The following is a 19,098-nucleotide window of genomic DNA, read 5'->3' on the forward strand; positions in this document are numbered from 1 at the left end:
AGACTTAGATAAACTTTGTAAAAAACCTAGGAATATAGAATTTAAAATTATATGCTCTAATCTTGTGTGTTAGTATAGTTATATTATATATATATATATACTAAATATTACATATATATATATATATATGAATAGTGAGAATTCATAAACTACTACATAGAAATCTCAACCAAAGGGTAGTCTTGAGTTTTTTTCTCTCTTTTTTTAAAAAAATTAATTATCAGCTTTTTGTTTTAAATTCTGATATATGGAAATAATAATTCTTTTAAAATCACATTCACTATTTTTACAACCACACATTAAAATTGTATTGTTAAAATAAAAATAAATGCCAATTCAAATAATTACTGATTATTAGTTAAAATTATCCTTGCCATGTTTGTTTGTGTTTTGAACAAGCACAAATCACATGTCTATTTTAGACTTTTCACAGGTATCCTTCTGCAGCAAGATGTTGAGTTAGAAGCAAAGTTATTCTCAAACTATGAAAATGAGAGAATAAGAGTGAAAGAAGGAAACTGTTCTCACCTCTAAGGGTGCTAGTTGTCTTTTCTGTCTCAAATCCTTTTATTTTTATTTCTATGACAGTGATATTCAATGTAACATTCTAAATCAAAGTCAAGACATTTCCTTTTATATGAAACACTGTAGCTAGCAAGGTATGCATTTTAATTAAATACATTAAAAAATTTATTTGGAGTATATGGGATGGATGCCTGGTGTAGTGTCAAAACATAAAACTGAGAGAACCCACTTCTGTTCTTTAACTGCTTGTTCTCGTGTCACATGGAATACTCTTTTGTATCTCTGCCTCTGGCTTCTCTTCTGTAAAATGGGCTCAAGAATTTAATTGACTGCCTTCACCCCTTGCAAGAACATTGAGGACAGATACCTTGAAGTCTTGGAGGACAAATTGCTACCTTGTGTATTTTTTGATACTAACTTACCTTGTAAGTATGTGCTTTGTGTTGTGTACAGTGACAAAGTGTGACATTGTGAACTTTTTTATAAGAATAAAAGTTCTTTGCATGCTTTAATGTTAAACTGTACTTCCGTTATTACTGTTTTATTTTTCTGAACTTGATTCTATCTTAGTAGTATGCAGTAGGGAATGCTCATCTAAAGCCTATGCATTTTATAGTGTTCTGGGTGGGAGGTGGAGTATAGATGTTTTCTGACAGTCTTAGAAATGTGCAGAGTTGTACAGTTTATTAGGTCTCTGCCTCAGGTCTGCACTGTACAGAAGACTGTCTTTTCAGCTTAGGAACAGGCTAAAGGAGCCCTCTGTTTCTCCATATTAGGGTTTCCCCACAAATTTCTGCTGACCTGCATGCCAAATCACTAATAGAAAGCCAGGGAGAGCTTCCTGTTTTTAATGTAGAGGAAGTTCAGTGAAAGAAGACCCCAGTCAGTATTTGAAAGGCTTGGAATCTCATCTCTATGCTCCCCATACTGGTCCTCACCTTTTATATTTATTTATTTATTTTTAAATCTCAGACGGTTTTCCATCACAGTCTAGTGACTGAAGTTGCTAGGTAGTTAAGACTGTTGTTGCATTGGTTGCTAGAGCCCATACAATTCTGAGATGATGGTTAAAAATATATGTTGTGAAGCTGCCTGTAATCATTCATATGAAAACTTCTATACTCTATGGTTTTCTTTGTATTTGCATGTGAGCATAATTCTCAGAGCCTAAGAGCATTGTTGTGTAACCCCTGCAATCATCAGTGAATGTGTGATCCAGAGTCCTGTGCCCTTAAAAGAATTCCTGAGTGCTTTTTGTTAAGTGTTCTGTGATCAAACTTAATTATAAAGTAAAAGAAACAATTTTCCTGTCTGGTTAATATTGTGAAGTTTGGTAATTTTCAGTGCTCTGACAAAGGTTTTACTCAAGTTTCTAAATCTATTTTGTTTGCATGACATCTGTTATCATTCTTTTCCAGAGAATACGGTCAACCGTGGATGAAAAAGAACAAAAACAACTTCTCATGGATTTGGATGTAGTAATGCGGAGTAGTGATTGCCCATACATTGTTCAGTTCTATGGTGCACTCTTCAGAGAGGTAAGGGTAAACTGTTGGGGTTTCAGCTGATAAATGAATATCTAATTTGAATGTGTAAGAAATGGGCAGGATAAAGTTCTGATCTTCAGCAAAGTGACCCATTAACAAGGAAGTTATCTCCCGTTATTATAGTACAGAGCCATCCAAGTTAACCTATAGGTTATTCTGCTTAGGATCGCTTTGGCTACTCATTTGTATGCTTTTGTTTTGCTTTTCTTACTAGTTGTAGAGAGGAATGCCAGTGAAATTTGGGCTCACAGCTTCTCATACATTAAAGGATGATTATCATCAACAGAAATGTGAAGTTTTGTATATTTATAGTTGCTACTTCTGATTTCCATAGGTTTTATGTAAAGAGTGTGACACATCTGTGTGTCAGTACTTCAATGTAGATTTTTAAAAATCAATGCTTAATTTTTTTTTTTTTTTGGTTAGTAATGAGTGTCATGGTGACATTTTTAGTTTTTAAAAATAAAATTAAAATAGGCATATCACTTTCCCCCTTTCCTTCCTGTAGCCCCCATTGTGTACATATTATGTTACTCTTCATTCTTATTTGCCCCACCCATCTTCCCTTCCTTGTTTTTCTTTGTCTCTGTCTTAGGTGGGCTTTTCTTTATTACTGTGAAGGGACACCATAACCATGGCATCTCTTACAAAGAAAACATTTAATTGAGGTGGTAACTTACAATTTCAGAGGTTCAGTCCATTGTCATCACAATGTTGGGAGCATGTTGGCATGCAGGCAGATGTGGTGCTGGCTACATCTTGACCAGAAGGCAGCAGGGAGTCAACCGACTGTCTCGCTGAGGGAATTTTGAGCAAAACAGACCTCAAAGCCTGTCCCCCACAGTGACACACTTCCTCCAACACCTCCTAACAATGCCATTCCTTTTGGGGACCAATTTCTTTCAAACTACCACACTCCCTCTTGCTGAACACCTTCCATTTTCTTCTAATGGTCAGCTTTTCTGCTCTCATGTCAGTGTTTTAATACACCTTATTTACTCTCTCCTTCAGACCTCTTCCTTCCCCCAGTTCCTTTTCTAATTTCATACCCCCCCTCTCTGTGTGTGTGTGTGTGTGTGTGTGTGTGTGTGTATACATGCGCATATACATATATATGTATGTGTATATATGTATATATATATATATGTCTCTGTGTTTGTGTGTGTGTGTTTACATATGTATTATAGTATGCATGTGGCAGAAAATATGTAGTATTTATCTTTCTGAAATCTGGCTCATTTTGCTTCATATGATTATTTTCTGTCTCATCCATTTTTTTTTTTCTGCAGCAGATGTAATTTCATTCTGTACAAAGGAGTGAAATTCCATTGTATATATGTACCACATTTTAAAAAGTCCATTCTTCTGTTGGTAGACATCAAGGCTTGTTCCATACTTTGACTGTTGTGAATGTGTTAGCATCTCCAATGGGATGATTAAGATCTTCAGATGTGTACCTGGGAGTGGTTATGGCTGGATCATGTGATAGTTCTACTTGTAGTGTTTTTGAGGAGTGTCTCTACTGATTTTCATAATGACTGTACAAGTTTACACTCCTACCGGCAGTTTTCAAGGTTGCTCTCTTTCTATGTCTCCATTGGCATTTGTTTTCTTCATGAGAGCCATTTTGATGAGGTGGGATGCAATCTCAAAGCAGTTTTAATTTGTGTTTTCTTGACGGATAAGCATTTTGAAAATCACTTTCAAATGTTTCTTGGACATTTGTATTTCTTCCTTTGATAATTATCTATTCATTAGCTTACTTATTGATTGGATGATCAGGTTTTGTCAGTTACATCACAGGAAAGACTTTACCCCATTCTATAGAAAGTTACTTTGCTCTGTTCATAGTTTTCTTTGGTGTTTAGAACTTTTTTTAATTTCATGGAATCCCATTTTTCAGTTTTAGGATTGCTTCTGTGCCATTGGAGTCCTTGTTAAAAAGACCTTGGCTGCCTGCCCCTCTGCCTGGAATGTTGTGCTTGTTTTCCTCTAGCACCTATAGGTCTTAGATTAAGTCTTTGTGTGTGTGTGTGTGTGTGTGTGTGTGTGTGTGTGTGTGTGGAATGTAAGATATGGACCTAGTTTCTTTCTTTTACATTCATTACCCAGTTAACCAGCCTTATTTGTTGAAGAGGCTTTTTTTTTTTTTTTTTTTTTTTTTTTTGTAATTTTACTTTTTAACAAATTTGTCTAAGGTTTTATGGCTGTAGCTTTGTGGATTTATTTCTGGGTCCTATCTTGTATATCTTTGGTCTCAGTGTAGTACCACTACTATTTTTGCCATTGTGTCTCTGCTGGGATAGTTTTAGATCAGATATTATGATGCCTCCAGCATAGTTTCTTTTTATTATTGCTTATTCATTTGTTTGGTTATTTGATCTGCTTTTCTTACTAGTTCTGTGTGGAATCCCACTGAGATTTGGATGGGACTGTCTTGGTTAGGGTTATTATTGCTGTGATGAAACACCATGACCAAAAACCAACTTGGAAAGGAAAGGATTTAATTTCATTCACAGTTCTACATAATAGTTCATCATCAAAACCAGTGAGATCAGGAGCTTAAGAAGGGCAGGAACTAATACAGAGGCCACGAGGGGTGCTGCTTCATACTGGCTTGCTTCCCATGGCCTGCTTAGCCTGCTTTCTTACAGAACCCAGGACTTCCAGCTTGCGGTAGCCCCACCCACAATAGGCTGGGCCCTCCCTGATCAGTTATTAATGTAAAAAATACCCTGTAGCCTTGTCTACTGCCCAATCATACAGGCATTAACTCAATTGAGGTTCCCTCTTCTCTGATGACTCTAGCTTGTATCAAGATGATATAAAACTATCCGGAACAGGAACTGTACTGAGCTTGTAGGTTGTTTTGGAACTTTTTATCTTCAGTTATCACAATGTTAATTCTGCCCATTAATGTGCCTTAGAGATCTTTCCATCTTCTAGTATATTCTTCAGTTTCTTTTTTCCAGGCTTTACAGTTTTATCCTTTTTGTTAGGGTTTTGCTAGGTATTTTATTATTTACTTTTTGAAATTGATTAAAAAAAGGGGGGGTGTTTTGTTTTGTTTGTTTGTTTGTTTGTTTTATTTTGTTCCCAATTTCTTTCTGAGCAAGTTCATTGGTGCTACATGAAAAGGCCACTAAGTTTTACATTCATAGTAGATATAGAATACAGTTTATGTCTTAGTTACTTTTCTGTTGCTATGAAGAGAAACCATGACCAAGGCAACTTATAGAAGAAAGAGTTTATTGAGGCTTACAGTTTCAGAGGGCTAGAGTCAGTGACTGTTATAGCAATAAGCAGAAGGCAAAGAGAGCTAACTGGGAATGGCATGAGCTTTTGAAACCACAAAGCCCACCCCCAGTGTCATACTTCCTCCAACAAGGTCACACTGCCTAATCCTTCCCAAACATTTCTACTAACTGGGGACCAAGTGTTCAAATATCTGAGCCTATGGGGACATTCTCATTCAAACCACAACTACTTTACTGTGATTACCCATCTAGAGTTTTCTGGTGGAGTTTGTAGGGTCTTTCAAGATCAGGATTATGTCAGCCAGTCATGATGGTACATGCCTTTAATTCCAGCACTTGGGAGGCAGAGGCAGGTCTCTTTGAGTTTGAGGCCAATCTGGTCTACAAATTAAGTCTTAGGACAGACAGGGCTGCAAAAAAAAAAAGAGGGGGGGGAGGTATTATGCCATTTGTAAATAGGGATTGTTTGACTTCTTCCTTTAGTATCTGTATCCGTTTACATTTCTTTTTCTTGTCTCATTGCTCTAGCTAAGACTTTCAGCATTACATCAAATGAGAGTGGACACCCTTGTTTCTTTTTTGATGTTGAAATGCATTCAGTTCTCTTAATTCACAATAATCTTGGCTATAAGTTTGTCATATATGCCTTATGTTGTGCTGTGCTTTTTATGCTTCTAACCTTAGTTTTCTTTAGGGCCTTCATCCTGAAGGAATGTTGCACATTGTCGAAAAGCCTTGTCTGTACCTATTGAGATGATCATGCAAGTCTCTCCTTGAGTTTTATTAATGTGCTGTATTATTTTATTGCATGTAGTGGCTTGAGTGAGAAATATCCCCTGTAACTCAGATGTTTGACACTTGGTCCCCAATTCCAGTTGGTGGAGAGTTACAGTTCATTCTCTGCTTCATGCTCGTACTTAAAGATATAAACATTCAGCCTGCTGTTTCTGCTGCTGCTTGCCACCATGTCTTCCCACTGTGATATGTTCTTCTTCTAGACCTGTCAGTCCAAGTACATTTGTAAGATTTGCCTTGGTTATGGTGCTTTATAATGACAACAGAAAAGTATACGTAAGTGTATGTGTGAAGCAATCCTTACATTACTGAAACCAGCTTGATATTTAGGAGTTCTTGAATTTGATTTGCTAGTATTTTGCTGAAAATAACCTGTGTATGTGTGGGTTAGTGTTATTGTAATGCCAGTTTTGTAGAGTGGATTCTTTCCTTCCTATTTTGTGGAACAATCTGAAGATACTGATGCTAGCTCTTCTGGAAAAGCTGGTCAAATTCATTAGTCAGTCTTTTCTCTCCTGGGCTTTTCCTTATTGAGGGATTTTATTACCACTTCAATTTCATTGCTCTTTGTGGATCTGCTTAGTTGTTCATATCTTCTTGATTTAATTTTGGTAAGCTATATATGCCTGTAAATTATCTTTCCTAGATTTTCTAGTTTTTTGAAAATATATATTTTAGCCGTGCAGTGGTGGCCCACAGCTTTAATCCCAGCACTTGGGAGGCAGAGGCAGACAGATCTCTGTGAGTTCAAGGCCAGCCTGGTTGAAAGAGTAAGTTTCAGGACAGGTAGGGCTATTACACAGAGAAACCCTATCACAAAAAACAAAAGCAATACACATGTGTATGTATTTATGTATATAACTTATATATGTCTTTAAAGCAATTTCTAGTGATCCTCTATCAGTGGCATATGTTGTTATTTTAATTTTCTCTAGTTAGATTGACTAGGGTTCTGTCGGTTTTGTTTATTAGAGAACCAACTTCCTCCCTCCCTCCCTCCCTTCTGTGTGTGTGTGTGTGTGTGTGTGTGTGTGTGTGTGTGTGTGTGTGTGTGTGTGTCTCAGACAGATTCTGTCTATGTAGCTCTGGCGGCCTGGAACTCGCTCTGACCTCAAACTCAGATCTACCTACCTCTACTTCCTGAAGTGTTGATATTAATGATGTAGCCACCATACCAGGCAGAGGTAGCTTTTTCTTTGATTGTTTCTATATGTAATTTTTTGTCTCTCTTTCAATAATTTTTACCTTGACTTTCATTATGCATTGATGAATAATGTTCTTATTTTTATAAGACCTCAGAATATTTTAGGCTACTTATTTGTGATTGTTGCAATTTTTCTTTTAGTATAACTACTCATAGCTGTGTATTTTCCTCTTAGAAGAGGAGTAGGTGTATTCTGAAGTTCTGGCAAACTGCTTTCATTTTCATTTAGTTCTGAAAAGCATCTAGCTTCCTTCTTGATTTCTTCCATTAGTACACTTCATTCCAGAAAGTATTGTTCAGTCTCTTGACTTGTGCCTTTTCTTGCTATTGATAATTTATTAGCTTTTCTACTGATTTGATAATGTCTAAGTTGTTATTTTGATTTTTTTTCCTTGTTTGTTTTGTGAACACTTGCTTTGTGAATTAGAATGTATTCTGTTATAAAGAAAGTTTCCTGGACTGCTCAGATTCCATAGCTGTTGTAAGGAAGACTCTAGAGATACCTATTAAGTTAATTTTATCTATGGTGGAGTCTTCATTTGCTCAAATTGTTAATGGTCTTTTGGCAACATTTTGCAGTTTGTTGTGGTGTTTGTCTTTCTCCTGTCTCATTTGATCCACTCCTGTATGGATTTCATCATCTTCTACCTTTGTTTCCCAGTAAATGAACATTCAGGGATTTCTTGTTTTGTGTTCCAGGCACCTCTGGTTTGAACATGGCAGTGTTGTTACTGTCACCCCACTTTCAGTCAGCTCTGGTGGTTTTTCTCCCATTCTCTTCCCTCCTTCCTTTTCCTTCAAGCATGGCTCATGGCTTTTGCCTGTTTTCAGCTATGGACAAAAGGAGATGTCAGAGAAAACTTTGTTATGCACCTACAAACTGCAAGTCTAGAGAGTCTTTCTGTTTTTCCTCATCTTCAGTTCTCAGTTCCTTCTTCCATCCTGTTGTTCATCTGCTCAGACCCCCAATCTTATCCACACAGTAACTGTAGCTTTTAGTGCATGCAAGGCACTTTATATGTATGAACTCAATGTGACCTTTATTATAGTCCATAGAGGGTGATGGGCAGTCTCATTTTATAGATGAGGTGGGAAGAGGCCTAGGCATATATAAATAAACAAAGTGTCAGGCTTCCTATGATCTCAGAAGGAAGGATCTTTCCACCCTTGAAATTACTTATTTGCTGGTGCTGATCTGAGTGCACTGTAGTCTTCTCTAATAAAAAGCTGTAAATCTAGTGAGAAAGTGTCATTAGATTAAAATAAAATTGAGTTTGTGTTTTTGGTGGAGAGTTTTGATTTTTCAAGGAGAACTATTCTCTTAGAACCCTGTAGAAGGTTAGCATTGAAGAACGGCAATGAAAGGTTCATTGGGTCAAATAATGTTTAAAAATATGTTCACCAGTCTCTTAGTGACATAAATGTTCTAGTCCTATTACTCCTCTTGGTGTTCTTTAGTGTATGTTCTTCGTACTTGAGAGTTAAATGTGCTTGTGCTATGTATGAGGCCTAACTTTCCCTAAAAGACTCTGGAAAGCTTCATTCTACTCATAGCTAGTGAATGATTTTCCCTTAAGGGGCAGTAAAACAGGCTTGAGAGATCAGGCTGGAAAAATCTTTGAAAGTATCGGTATTATAAATTAGTGGCAGCATAAAAGCTGTTGATGATGTATTACTTTGGTCAGTGCTTTATATCCTGTTCAGATGGACACAGCTGCTAGTTCTTTGCCTGCCTTCCTCATACCTTTTCTCCTACCTCCACAAGCAGTGTCAAGAAAAGGAATTTAAGATACTCTTCAGTGTTGTACACCATTCCCTTTTTTTGAGTTGTTCAGAGTTTTCTAGTTTTTGTTATTTCTTTCTGTAGTTTATGGAATATTAAATATGTATTCCTATTCATGGGATGTTCTATCAAATGTCAGTATGACTACAGCAGGCTCCCCTTATTTGCCCAAAGTGCATCTCAAGATATCCAGTGGATTCCTGAGACCTCTGATATTATCAAACTCTTATATTTTTTTTTCTTGCACATATACCTGTGAAAAAATCCAATATACTATTGGCACAGTATAGGCTGGAGAAATGGCTCAGCAGTTAAGAGCACTGCCTGCTCTTCCAGAGATCCCTAGTTCAATTCCTAGCAACAACATGGTGACTCATAAACATCTGTAATGAGATTTGGTGCCCTTCTCTGGTCTGTAGGCATGCATGCAGGGAGAACAATGTATACATAATAAATAAATAAATATTGGCACAGTAAATGATAATCATATCAATCATAAAATGTAATAATTATAATACCTTATGGATACCTGAAGCATAGCATTGCAATACTGTTTATGTAATAACATACTATAGAAACATGGCTACTCAGGGTGAAAAGCAGACTCACATCAGTGGTGGGATGGGGAGGACAGCACAGGGTTTTCTCACCTATGCAGATAAACACGTTTGTGACTTAGGAATTGCTTATCACTAGAATACTATTTGTACTGTTATCTGATCACAATGACTGAAAGAAAGCAGAGACTTCTTCCTGTGTCTTTGACAAAATTGCTTTCCTGCACTGTCTTAATTGTTGCCAGTATTTCCTGAGGACAAAGTAATTAATGAGCAGTTGTACTGTATTAGACAGTGGTACACGCTGCATGGAACAAACAGGGAAAAGGGATACTGAGCAAGCTGACTCACCTTACCACAAAGGTTTCTGGTTTGAACAAGGTGGCCTTTACTATTCCTTTTTAGCTTTCTAATTTGAGAAATTTTACTTTCTCAAGATAAACTTTTCTGTCAAGGAGAAAGGGTAGTTTTCCATATATTTCCTAATTTTATGCTCAGTTATAGCAACTGAGCATTTTTTATCAAAGCACACAAGTTTTCTGTGTAAATTAAGAGTGAGTAAAATAGGGCTGAAGAGATGGCTCAGTCATTAAAAGCGTTGACTGCTCTTGTAAAGGACCTGGGTTCAATTTCTAGCACCCAATTGTTGTAGCCCTATTCCCAAGGGATTTGACACCCTCTGTTAGCCTCTGAGGGTACTGCACTCTCTCACACAAAGACATACCTTTGGGGGAAAAAAGTAAATTAATTAAAAGAGAGAGAGGGAGGGAGGGAGAGAGAGAGAGAGAAAGAGAAAGAGAGAAAGGGGGGGGAAACAGGCTCTAGCTACATAGTTATGTTTAAACCCAGATAGGATATCTTTTCCAGGTTCTTAATGATGAATAGAAAATGATCATGAGTTGGAGGTTCAGTGTAAAAGCAGAGAAAGGTGTCTTCCTTCTTAATTCTGTTTCTGTCCTAACTAGGGTGAGGCACCAGTGTTTAATATTAGGATTGTAGTGGTGACAAGCATCTGTTGTTTTACAGGGCGACTGTTGGATCTGTATGGAGCTCATGTCTACCTCGTTCGATAAGTTTTACAAATATGTATATAGTGTGTTAGATGATGTTATTCCAGAAGAGATCTTAGGCAAAATCACTTTAGCAGTAAGTATCTGGCTTTCACACTACTGAATATAACTGTGTGAAGTTGCTGGTATTTCTGAATGCACATGCTTTCGGATTGTTGTTGCCTTCCTAAGAATATCAGTTTTAGTAGGATAAGAGATAAAGTCACTTCTGTGATCTAATTAACACAATAGGTCTGAAGAACACTTTTCAAAATGTGTTTTGTGAATACTACGGTGGTGTTCTCATCCAAATCTAAAAGAACTGTAACAGACTGGTTTAAGTAAAACTAGAAATGGAATTTTTTTTTTGTTTCTCCTGTTGTTTTAACATCTTAAGTAGATTATATCCCTAAACTAATCAGAGTGGCAGAAGTTTGTTTGTTTGTTTGTTTGTTTTTTGAAGCCCTTTAGACAAAATATGTTTTGCTATGGTTTAAGACTAAGGGTTATTCAGTTTAAGCCATTTAAAATGTTGACTTGCAATTTTAGTAACTAGCATTATGATTAATTTGATCCCCTAGTTTTTATCAGAACACCAAAAAGTGAAGAGTTCTCTTGTTAAATATGTGCTGTGGTTTGAAAACTGAATTCACATTCACTTGTTTTCTTGTTCTCATATTTTATTTGATGAGTGTGTATAATTTATTTTACAATGAAAAGGGCAACTTCTTTTTTTTTTTTTTTTTTTTTTTTTTTTTAGAAAACAAAATTAATAAGACATTAGAACCCCTGAGAACCTGAGCCAGAGATACTGGTCTATTTAGTTGGTGTGTGAGCTAAGTCACACTGTGGTTACTTCTGATTTCTTTCAATTTAGTTTATTTGTCAGTTGCTAATTTAGTGATGTCTAAAGTTAATGAAACTGATTTAAAAATATAAATAATTTCTAAACTCTATTTCAGTTGTAAGAGATGTGTGTATCTATTAGACTTTTCAATTTTTGATTAAACCATACTAAGTTACTTTGAGATTGGTAATTCTGTTAAAATTTTGTTCACTGCCAAATTGATTAAATTTAATTTTTTATGAGCTAGCTAAGTTTTAAGACATATGTTCTTTCATATAATACTATAGAGTAAACTGAGTTGAACTAGAAACTTATTCATTGCTTAGATGAATTGTAAATATTGATAATTTGTTTAGTCATCCCTCCATTGTACCAAGCTACTGTTGTCTTGAACTTGCCACTGTTCACAATATTAGAATATAATAGTACTATACAGTAGGTTAGTATTGTAGTACTATACAATAATAGAATAATCATGGTAGCTAATGGCGAGTAAATATTATTTGTGTTGAGCCAAGATTCTATAATATAATTTTCTTGTTAACTCTATGGTAAGTAATATCCCATTTTTACAGATGGTAAATCCGAAAGCATGAAAATAGTAATTTGCTTTGGTATTTACAGTTTTAAGTTGTTGATGGTCATAACCTCTACAGCCTCATTTTATAATCTCACCCTTAACTACAACATAATAGGATGGCTGTGAGATTTGGAAAACAAATACAGAGTTATTTTATCATGTATTGTAATATATATAGTATACACATGAATAACTTATTTAGTTCACGTGTCTTTGTGTTTTTCACACTAGGTGATCACCTTATATATTAAGCACATTTTAAATTACTTTCTGTAAAGTTTCTTGCTAATTAACAGATCAGTGAACACACAGGAAGAGTTTTTCAGATAACACAAGTTGGTTTTTTCTACGCTCCTCATATAATCCCTCTGACCTCCCTCCCTCCCTCCCTCCCTCCCTCCCTCCCTCCCTCCCTCCCTCCCTCCCTTTCTCCCTTTCTTTTTTAACAGCAAATGTGTTGCCCTGTTGTCAAGTTTCTGTTGCCTCCCTTTCTGAAGAAGCCTATGATTTCTAATAATGAATAGACCCAGGACAAGCTAAATTGCTGTTGGCTGAGCAGATATGTCTGATCTGCAGAACTTACTTCAGGGGTTTAGTGAATGAGTGTGAGGAACTGAGGGTTTATGGAAATTATCACCATCATGGGTAGTAGAATCAGTCCAATGAACTGGTACTGTTTTTATGATTGTACAGGTTTGAGGTACAAAATACAATATTTTAGTTATTTAATACATAAGTCATGTTACTGTCTTCTTCATTGTCAGAGAGGGCCATGTAAAGTCAACTTTTTATGTAAAATTATATGCCATCATCATTCAAAATACAGGATAGCATTTGAAATGCTAAGCTGAGAAAGTGTACAGGGGGCTATGGATGCTATTACTCGTTATAGGTTGTTGGGCTATTTTATTAAAAACACAAGATCTTTATCCCACCTCTTCTTTTTCTCCCTAGACTGTGAAAGCACTAAACCACTTAAAAGAAAACTTGAAAATTATTCACAGAGGTGGGTATGGATTGCTTTCTGTGGCATAGAAGTCAGCCTTTTCTCCTTGTATTGGTTAAAACATTTTTTTAATGAAATCTGCCATAATACTATGTAAACTTCCATGGAATAAGTGTGTTTGTGGCCAACAAAAACAAAAAACAAAAAAAAAAAAAAAAAAAAAAAAAAACCCCACAAAACTCAACTAATGAAACAAGCACAGAGAAAAATCCAAATGCTTTATACCCTTAATAATCAGCTTTCTCTCCCCTGGGATTCTTTAAATTTCCATCTAACTTAGTAAGTGTATGGGTTTAAAATTGCATTTTGCTACAGATTATTGATCTTAATTAGAAATAGCTACTGTTGATAATGAAGCCTCTTTGTACAGTTCAAATGTGCCAATAAAAATTAATAAAAGGGTAGCATGAATGGCTAAAAACAATTCACTCATTGCTCAGTGTAATTGATGACTGCATCCAGTCAAAGTGTAAGAGTGATTGTGCAGACATCCAAAGAAGAATCTGAGGAGACAGCACCTTAAGGCACCCCCCCCCATTTCTGGGAATTGAACCCATGTCCTGTGTGTGCTGGACAAGTGCTCCCTACCACTTAACTATATCCCCAGCTCCTGTACGCAAGCATTTTAAAGCCATGGTATTTCTCCTATGAAATGTTTCTTCTCACTTTAGAGCATGTGTTTGTAAAAGAGACTTAAAATTCCCATTATAAAGTGAAACTTCCCTAAAACATGCCCTCTTTGTAAAAGCTTTGATTGCTTGGCATTAATGACCAGCCCAGCTCTCACTACCACCTCTAGACCCAACAGTGTCCTGAATAAAGGATAACTTCCTGGATGGCTGTTTTTAGCAGCAGAGACTTTAAAAAAAAAAAAAAAAAAAAAAAAAAAGTTTGTATTTTCTGTCACATTTGCTAGAATTGTCCCCTGCTCTAAGAGCATAAGACAGACCCTGATAAAGCTGAGACTAGTCAGGGGGCACATTTGGCGGTGTGAATAGAAGCCTTGACAAGATGCAGGTCCTACAGGAAGGATGGGAAGATTAGGAACGGATGTTTTTAAGAGGCGATCTTCTGGCTCTATTATTGTAGGGGAGCTTTTCTGAACTTTTCAAGTTATATATAGTTGTTTTCTGTGTCTAAATTTGTTAAGTTTTCCATGATACTGATAATGAAATAGATAGAAAGATTGTGATAGAAGTAGAGAATTGGCAAGTATAGGGGAATATTTGACAGCTCATTGGCACATGGTAGTGATTATCAGTGAAGAGGAGCTTTGGCTCTCTGCATGCTGACCAAAGGGACAGCAACTCTGTCATAGAAATGAGTCTAAGGGAAAGTTGGTTGGGAGAAACTGGAGAAAGCCACTTAAGATCAGAAAACCCTGAGAGGGGCTGAGAATTGGCTCAGCAGTTAAAAGTACTTGCTGCTTTCCAGAGGACCCAGATTCTGCCCCAGCACCCACAGTGGGTGGCTCATAGGCTCCCATAACTCCAGCTCCAGGATATCTGATGTCTTCTGGCCTCTCAGGGTCTCTCCTCATATACTTGGCCTACACTTGAAAATTGAGGTTCAATAAGGATCAGGAGAAACAAATAGGCCAAATAGATTTTATTCAGGGAGAAATAACTTACAACATAGACAGATGAACACCAGCAGTTTCCTGGTCCCAAGGATGCCTCCAGATGTACTCCTGTCCCGGTGCTACAAGCAAGAGAGCTCCTGGAGCCCCTTCCTCAGACTTAGTTCTCCCAGGAAATGTCTGCCCTTGTCCCCACCCCAAATGGGCGTGGTCTGTGCCACAGGTGCGAACAAAGTGAATATCTCACTACTACACACACACACACACACACACACACACACACACACACACACAAGTAAAAATTAATCTTAAAAATCTTTTAGAAATAATTGCGTTTTTGAGGATAATTTCCTTTAAAATAATTTCATAAATTAAAGCTATACTTAATGAAATTGTTGGTTCATGACTGGTATACCTTATACTTTGTTGTATAATTGTTGACATCTTTTGAAAATAAGCTTAGTATATTATCTGATAAAGATCATACCTTGTTCTGCCTGCAGAAAAGCATGACTTGTCTTTGGGCTTGTTAAATTGTAATGGTGAAAGGCGTTTGACTGTTACATTACAGTTCTAGTCTCTTTTTAGTTTTATGAACAATATTTTAACTCTGTAGCCCAGGTTGGCCTCAAAGTAATCCTCCCCCAACACTGTCACAAGTACTGGGATTACAGGGATGAGACACCATCTTTGGTCTTAGTTATTGATGTATGTTTAAAACTAAGTGAAGTTTTGTTTTTTGTATATTTGAATTTAAGGACTCAAAATTATCAGTAGTTTCAACTGTAGTACTTTAGAGTTGCTTGATTGATGAGTTGTATACTGAATGGCATATATCTCTTGCAGATATCAAACCTTCTAATATTCTTCTGGACAGAAGTGGAAATATTAAGCTCTGTGATTTTGGCATCAGTGGACAGCTTGTGGACTCCATTGCTAAGACAAGAGATGCTGGGTGTAGGCCGTATATGGCAGTAAGTGTGCAGCCAAGTCTCTTGCTTAGCAGTCATCTCATAGAGAGCCTGTGTACTTTGGTGCTAGGTGTAAGGATCTGCCTTCAGCCATGCAGCTTCACTGTGCTAGAATATTTCTCTCCCTAAGCATTTCTAAGCTCGTTTTAACTTCTGAAAACATTATGAAATTATTTTGGTACACTCCCATATACACATTAATCCTCTTGTTTGGTGTTTAGCATTTATAGTCTTTCCTGATTTTTTGTTTTCATTATATCAAACTCACCCAATCAACCATGTGATAAATTGTCCATGTCTTTGTGTTCCCTCTATCTCTTGTACTTTCTTGGCCGTAATAGATAATCAGTATCAGTTGAGAGATGGGTATTCTAGGCCGCTAAAAGATGCTGTTACAAGTTGCAGAAGAGTAGGTACAGGAAGGCAGTTCCTGGCAGAATGCAGTGTATCTTACAGAGTCTGTAGCTGTGCTGTAATAGTGATGTCTTACTTCAGGGATGGATGGAACACAGTGATAACTGCAAAGCTAGAGATTGGCCTTAGGTATTTAGCAGGAAGCAGCTTTCTCCTCAGGAAGACAGATGGACACTATCCTTTCAGAGCTTCTCTGATTACCTTATCCCCATGAATTTGCAAGGCCTGTTCCACAGCCCAGATTTTGGACTCCATTTGATTTGTGTTTGATGTCTATATTTTAATATTTTCCCCCATGGGTGCCAATTCTTTTCCTTTAGTGTCCATGGTCCCTTAGAGGAGACCAGCATGCTCCTGTAAGTGTTGATAAAGTTTGCTGTTGTTTATTGAGCCTTGAGCCTTTTCTGTTAGTCTGTTTCAGTATTGTAGCCATTTTAAATCATCGTTGGTGGGGACATGCATGCCATGGAGCATGTGGAGGTCAGAGGACACCTTAATGGAGTCAGTTATCTCTCTCTACCTTTACTTAGCTTCTAAGAATTGAACTGAGGTTGCCAGTCTCTCTCAACAAGTACCTTTACTCACTGAGCTGTCATGCCTCTAAGAACCTTTTAAAAAATACAGGTTAGCTAAGAGTTGAATAAAGTTTTTCTTTCCTTCATTGCTTCCTTCATGATTGTGTCTATAAGTGCTATGGAAATTTTAAGTAAGAACAATCACAAGGTATATGCTCATTTTTTTTTCTAGCATGCTCTGATGGATGGGCCTGGTACCTCCTCAGATTTCATTTTCATTCAAAACCTTGAATATATTTTCTTCCCTACTTCACTTGGAAGTCAGTTTGCCATCAGTTCTGTTTCTTACCTCAGTGTGTGATCATGGGAAATACAATGCTACCTATTCTTTGCATATATTATCTTGCTGTATATACATGGGCTCCATGTTTGGAAAGTATTGCACATTAAATGTTTCAGTGTTGACACTACTTTAGAATTGTTGCATTGTCAGTACCCTAAGTTTATTAGATTCTTTAATTCATTTTTTCTATAAACAAAAATGTATAAGTGTATGTATGTAGATAAAAAGACATTTTCTTTTAGAATTTAATCTTTGTGAATGTTGTCTCACTTGAGAGATGCAATTTAGAAAATACTATTTTCATGTTAATTAGGAACAAGTGACTTAGCAGATTCAAAGGCAAGAAATAAGAATGATTAGACACATTTGGTAACTGCCATAATTAACACATTCAGTAACTATGCAGCCCAGAGAATAACTGAGCATATTACCTGGCTTAGAGCTGGCTTAGTGCTAAGGTTATCTGGAGCAATTTTCCCTATGACAGTATGATTTTATTGCTGTTCTTGTGATAGTAGAATGCCTAGAGCTGAGTACTTGTAGGGAAAGAATGTTGAACTTCTAATTTTAGAGGCTGAAAGTTGAAGATTGGGTGGCCCTCATCTGTTTGCTTCTGGTGAGAGCCTTTGGCTTTACCACAATATGGCGAAGAAATGGAAAAGGAATTGTCTCTATGCAGAAAGGGCTAAAGGGCCCTGTTTTATAATAACCCATTCCCAGGAGACCTGACTTAAAAGCCCATTGCCAATTCTTTCTGAGTCCCCCCTTGACCAGCTAACCTCTTTAGAGGCCTCACCTCTTAATGGTCATTTTCTAAATGATTATCTGTCTTACTACTGACAACTCCCGGACCAAGCCTCTAGCACCAGAACACTTAGGAACAAAAACAAACCCAAACATTAGCATTAACTGTGTGATGTTCCTTAAGAATTACTTTTGATTCATACAAGTCTTAAAAGATGTAGCTGTGGCCCAGATACAGCAAACTGCTCGAAATTCAGATAACGTTTAAAGAAAGAAGCAGTTTCTGTGTTCTTGTGTAGAGTTGTGGTTTCAAGGCCATAGCAAGAGGAGGTTGCTTGACTCTCCTTGATACATTGTAACATGTCAGAAATGCCTTTTGCTTGTGTTCTTGAAACAAGGTCTTATAAAGCCCATGCTGACTCCAAATTTGAGATCTTTCTGCTTCAACCTCCATTTTGTAAGTACTGGGTTCACCAGAAATGCCTTTGTGTAGTGGCTTTTATAGTTCCCCCCACCCCCTCAGTGTAGAGAAGCTAAAATAGCAGAGGTGGACATCTCCATTAGAAAGTGTTGTTTCTGGAATTAACTCTAGGTTGTTTTGTATTTCTTTGATGAATTGAGTGCTTTTATCTATTCTTAATATGCTAAGACTTGTTGGTATTGCCATTATTACTGGGTTTGAATTTGAGTTTTGTCAGAAGCTAAAGTTATTGACCATATAGATTTTCCCCATTATATGAATGTGTATTCCATTCATGTTACATGTATAAGGCTCTTCCTAAGACAGAGTGTACTGGTCCTGATGCATTAGCTCTTCTGTGGTTGTGTTGGATTTACCTATGTTGCTAGTGAGTTCTGTGCCTTTGTGTAAGGGGGGGCATTGTCTTGTACTGTCTGTGTCAGGTTTTCCTAAGAGCTTTTAGTGGCATCGTGGAATGAGTTGGGAACCTTTTTTTTTTTTTTTTAATTATTTTATTTTATTGTCTTTTGAAATAAAATTTGTATAAGATGGCTTGCAGATTTGAAAGGGATTAGTGAACTCATCTTAATGTGAGCCTGTTTCTGGGAGACTCTCCATTTTTCTTTTAAGAGGGGGTCTTTCACTGTAGCCCAGAATATCCTGGTACCTGCTATACAGCCCAAGCTTACTTTGGACTTATGGTAACCCTCTTGCCTTAGTCTCCCCAGCATTGAGATTATAGGTGTGAGCCATGACACCTAGCTTGTTGGATGGTTTTTAATGACAAATTCATTTATAAAATATACTTCTGTGATTATTTGTATTTCTTTATTGTCTTGATAGGTTTTTATTTTCCTTTTAAAATATATTTTTTATTATTTTTTAGAACTCCATAGTGCTTTGGATCATATCCATGCCTCTG

At 36.8% G+C, this 19,098-nt stretch overlaps 1 protein-coding gene across 2 annotated transcripts in view; it reads left to right on the top strand.

Annotated features, from left to right (window-relative positions):
* Map2k4 (mitogen-activated protein kinase kinase 4) overlaps positions 1 to 19,098 on the top strand; it is a 91,693-nt gene that overhangs the window by 62,015 nt on the left and 10,580 nt on the right. For both annotated transcript variants that reach the window (XM_051180377.1, XM_051180378.1), the window contains 4 exons: positions 1,944 to 2,063; positions 10,695 to 10,814; positions 13,099 to 13,150; positions 15,576 to 15,703. In XM_051180377.1, the coding sequence (XP_051036334.1) occupies positions 1,944 to 2,063; positions 10,695 to 10,814; positions 13,099 to 13,150; positions 15,576 to 15,703 (420 nt within the window). The remainder of the gene's footprint in view (positions 1 to 1,943; positions 2,064 to 10,694; positions 10,815 to 13,098; positions 13,151 to 15,575; positions 15,704 to 19,098) is intronic.

This window comes from Phodopus roborovskii, unplaced genomic scaffold, assembly GCF_943737965.1.
Source record: "Phodopus roborovskii unplaced genomic scaffold, PHOROB, whole genome shotgun sequence".
Taxonomy (NCBI): Eukaryota; Metazoa; Chordata; class Mammalia; order Rodentia; family Cricetidae; genus Phodopus; species Phodopus roborovskii.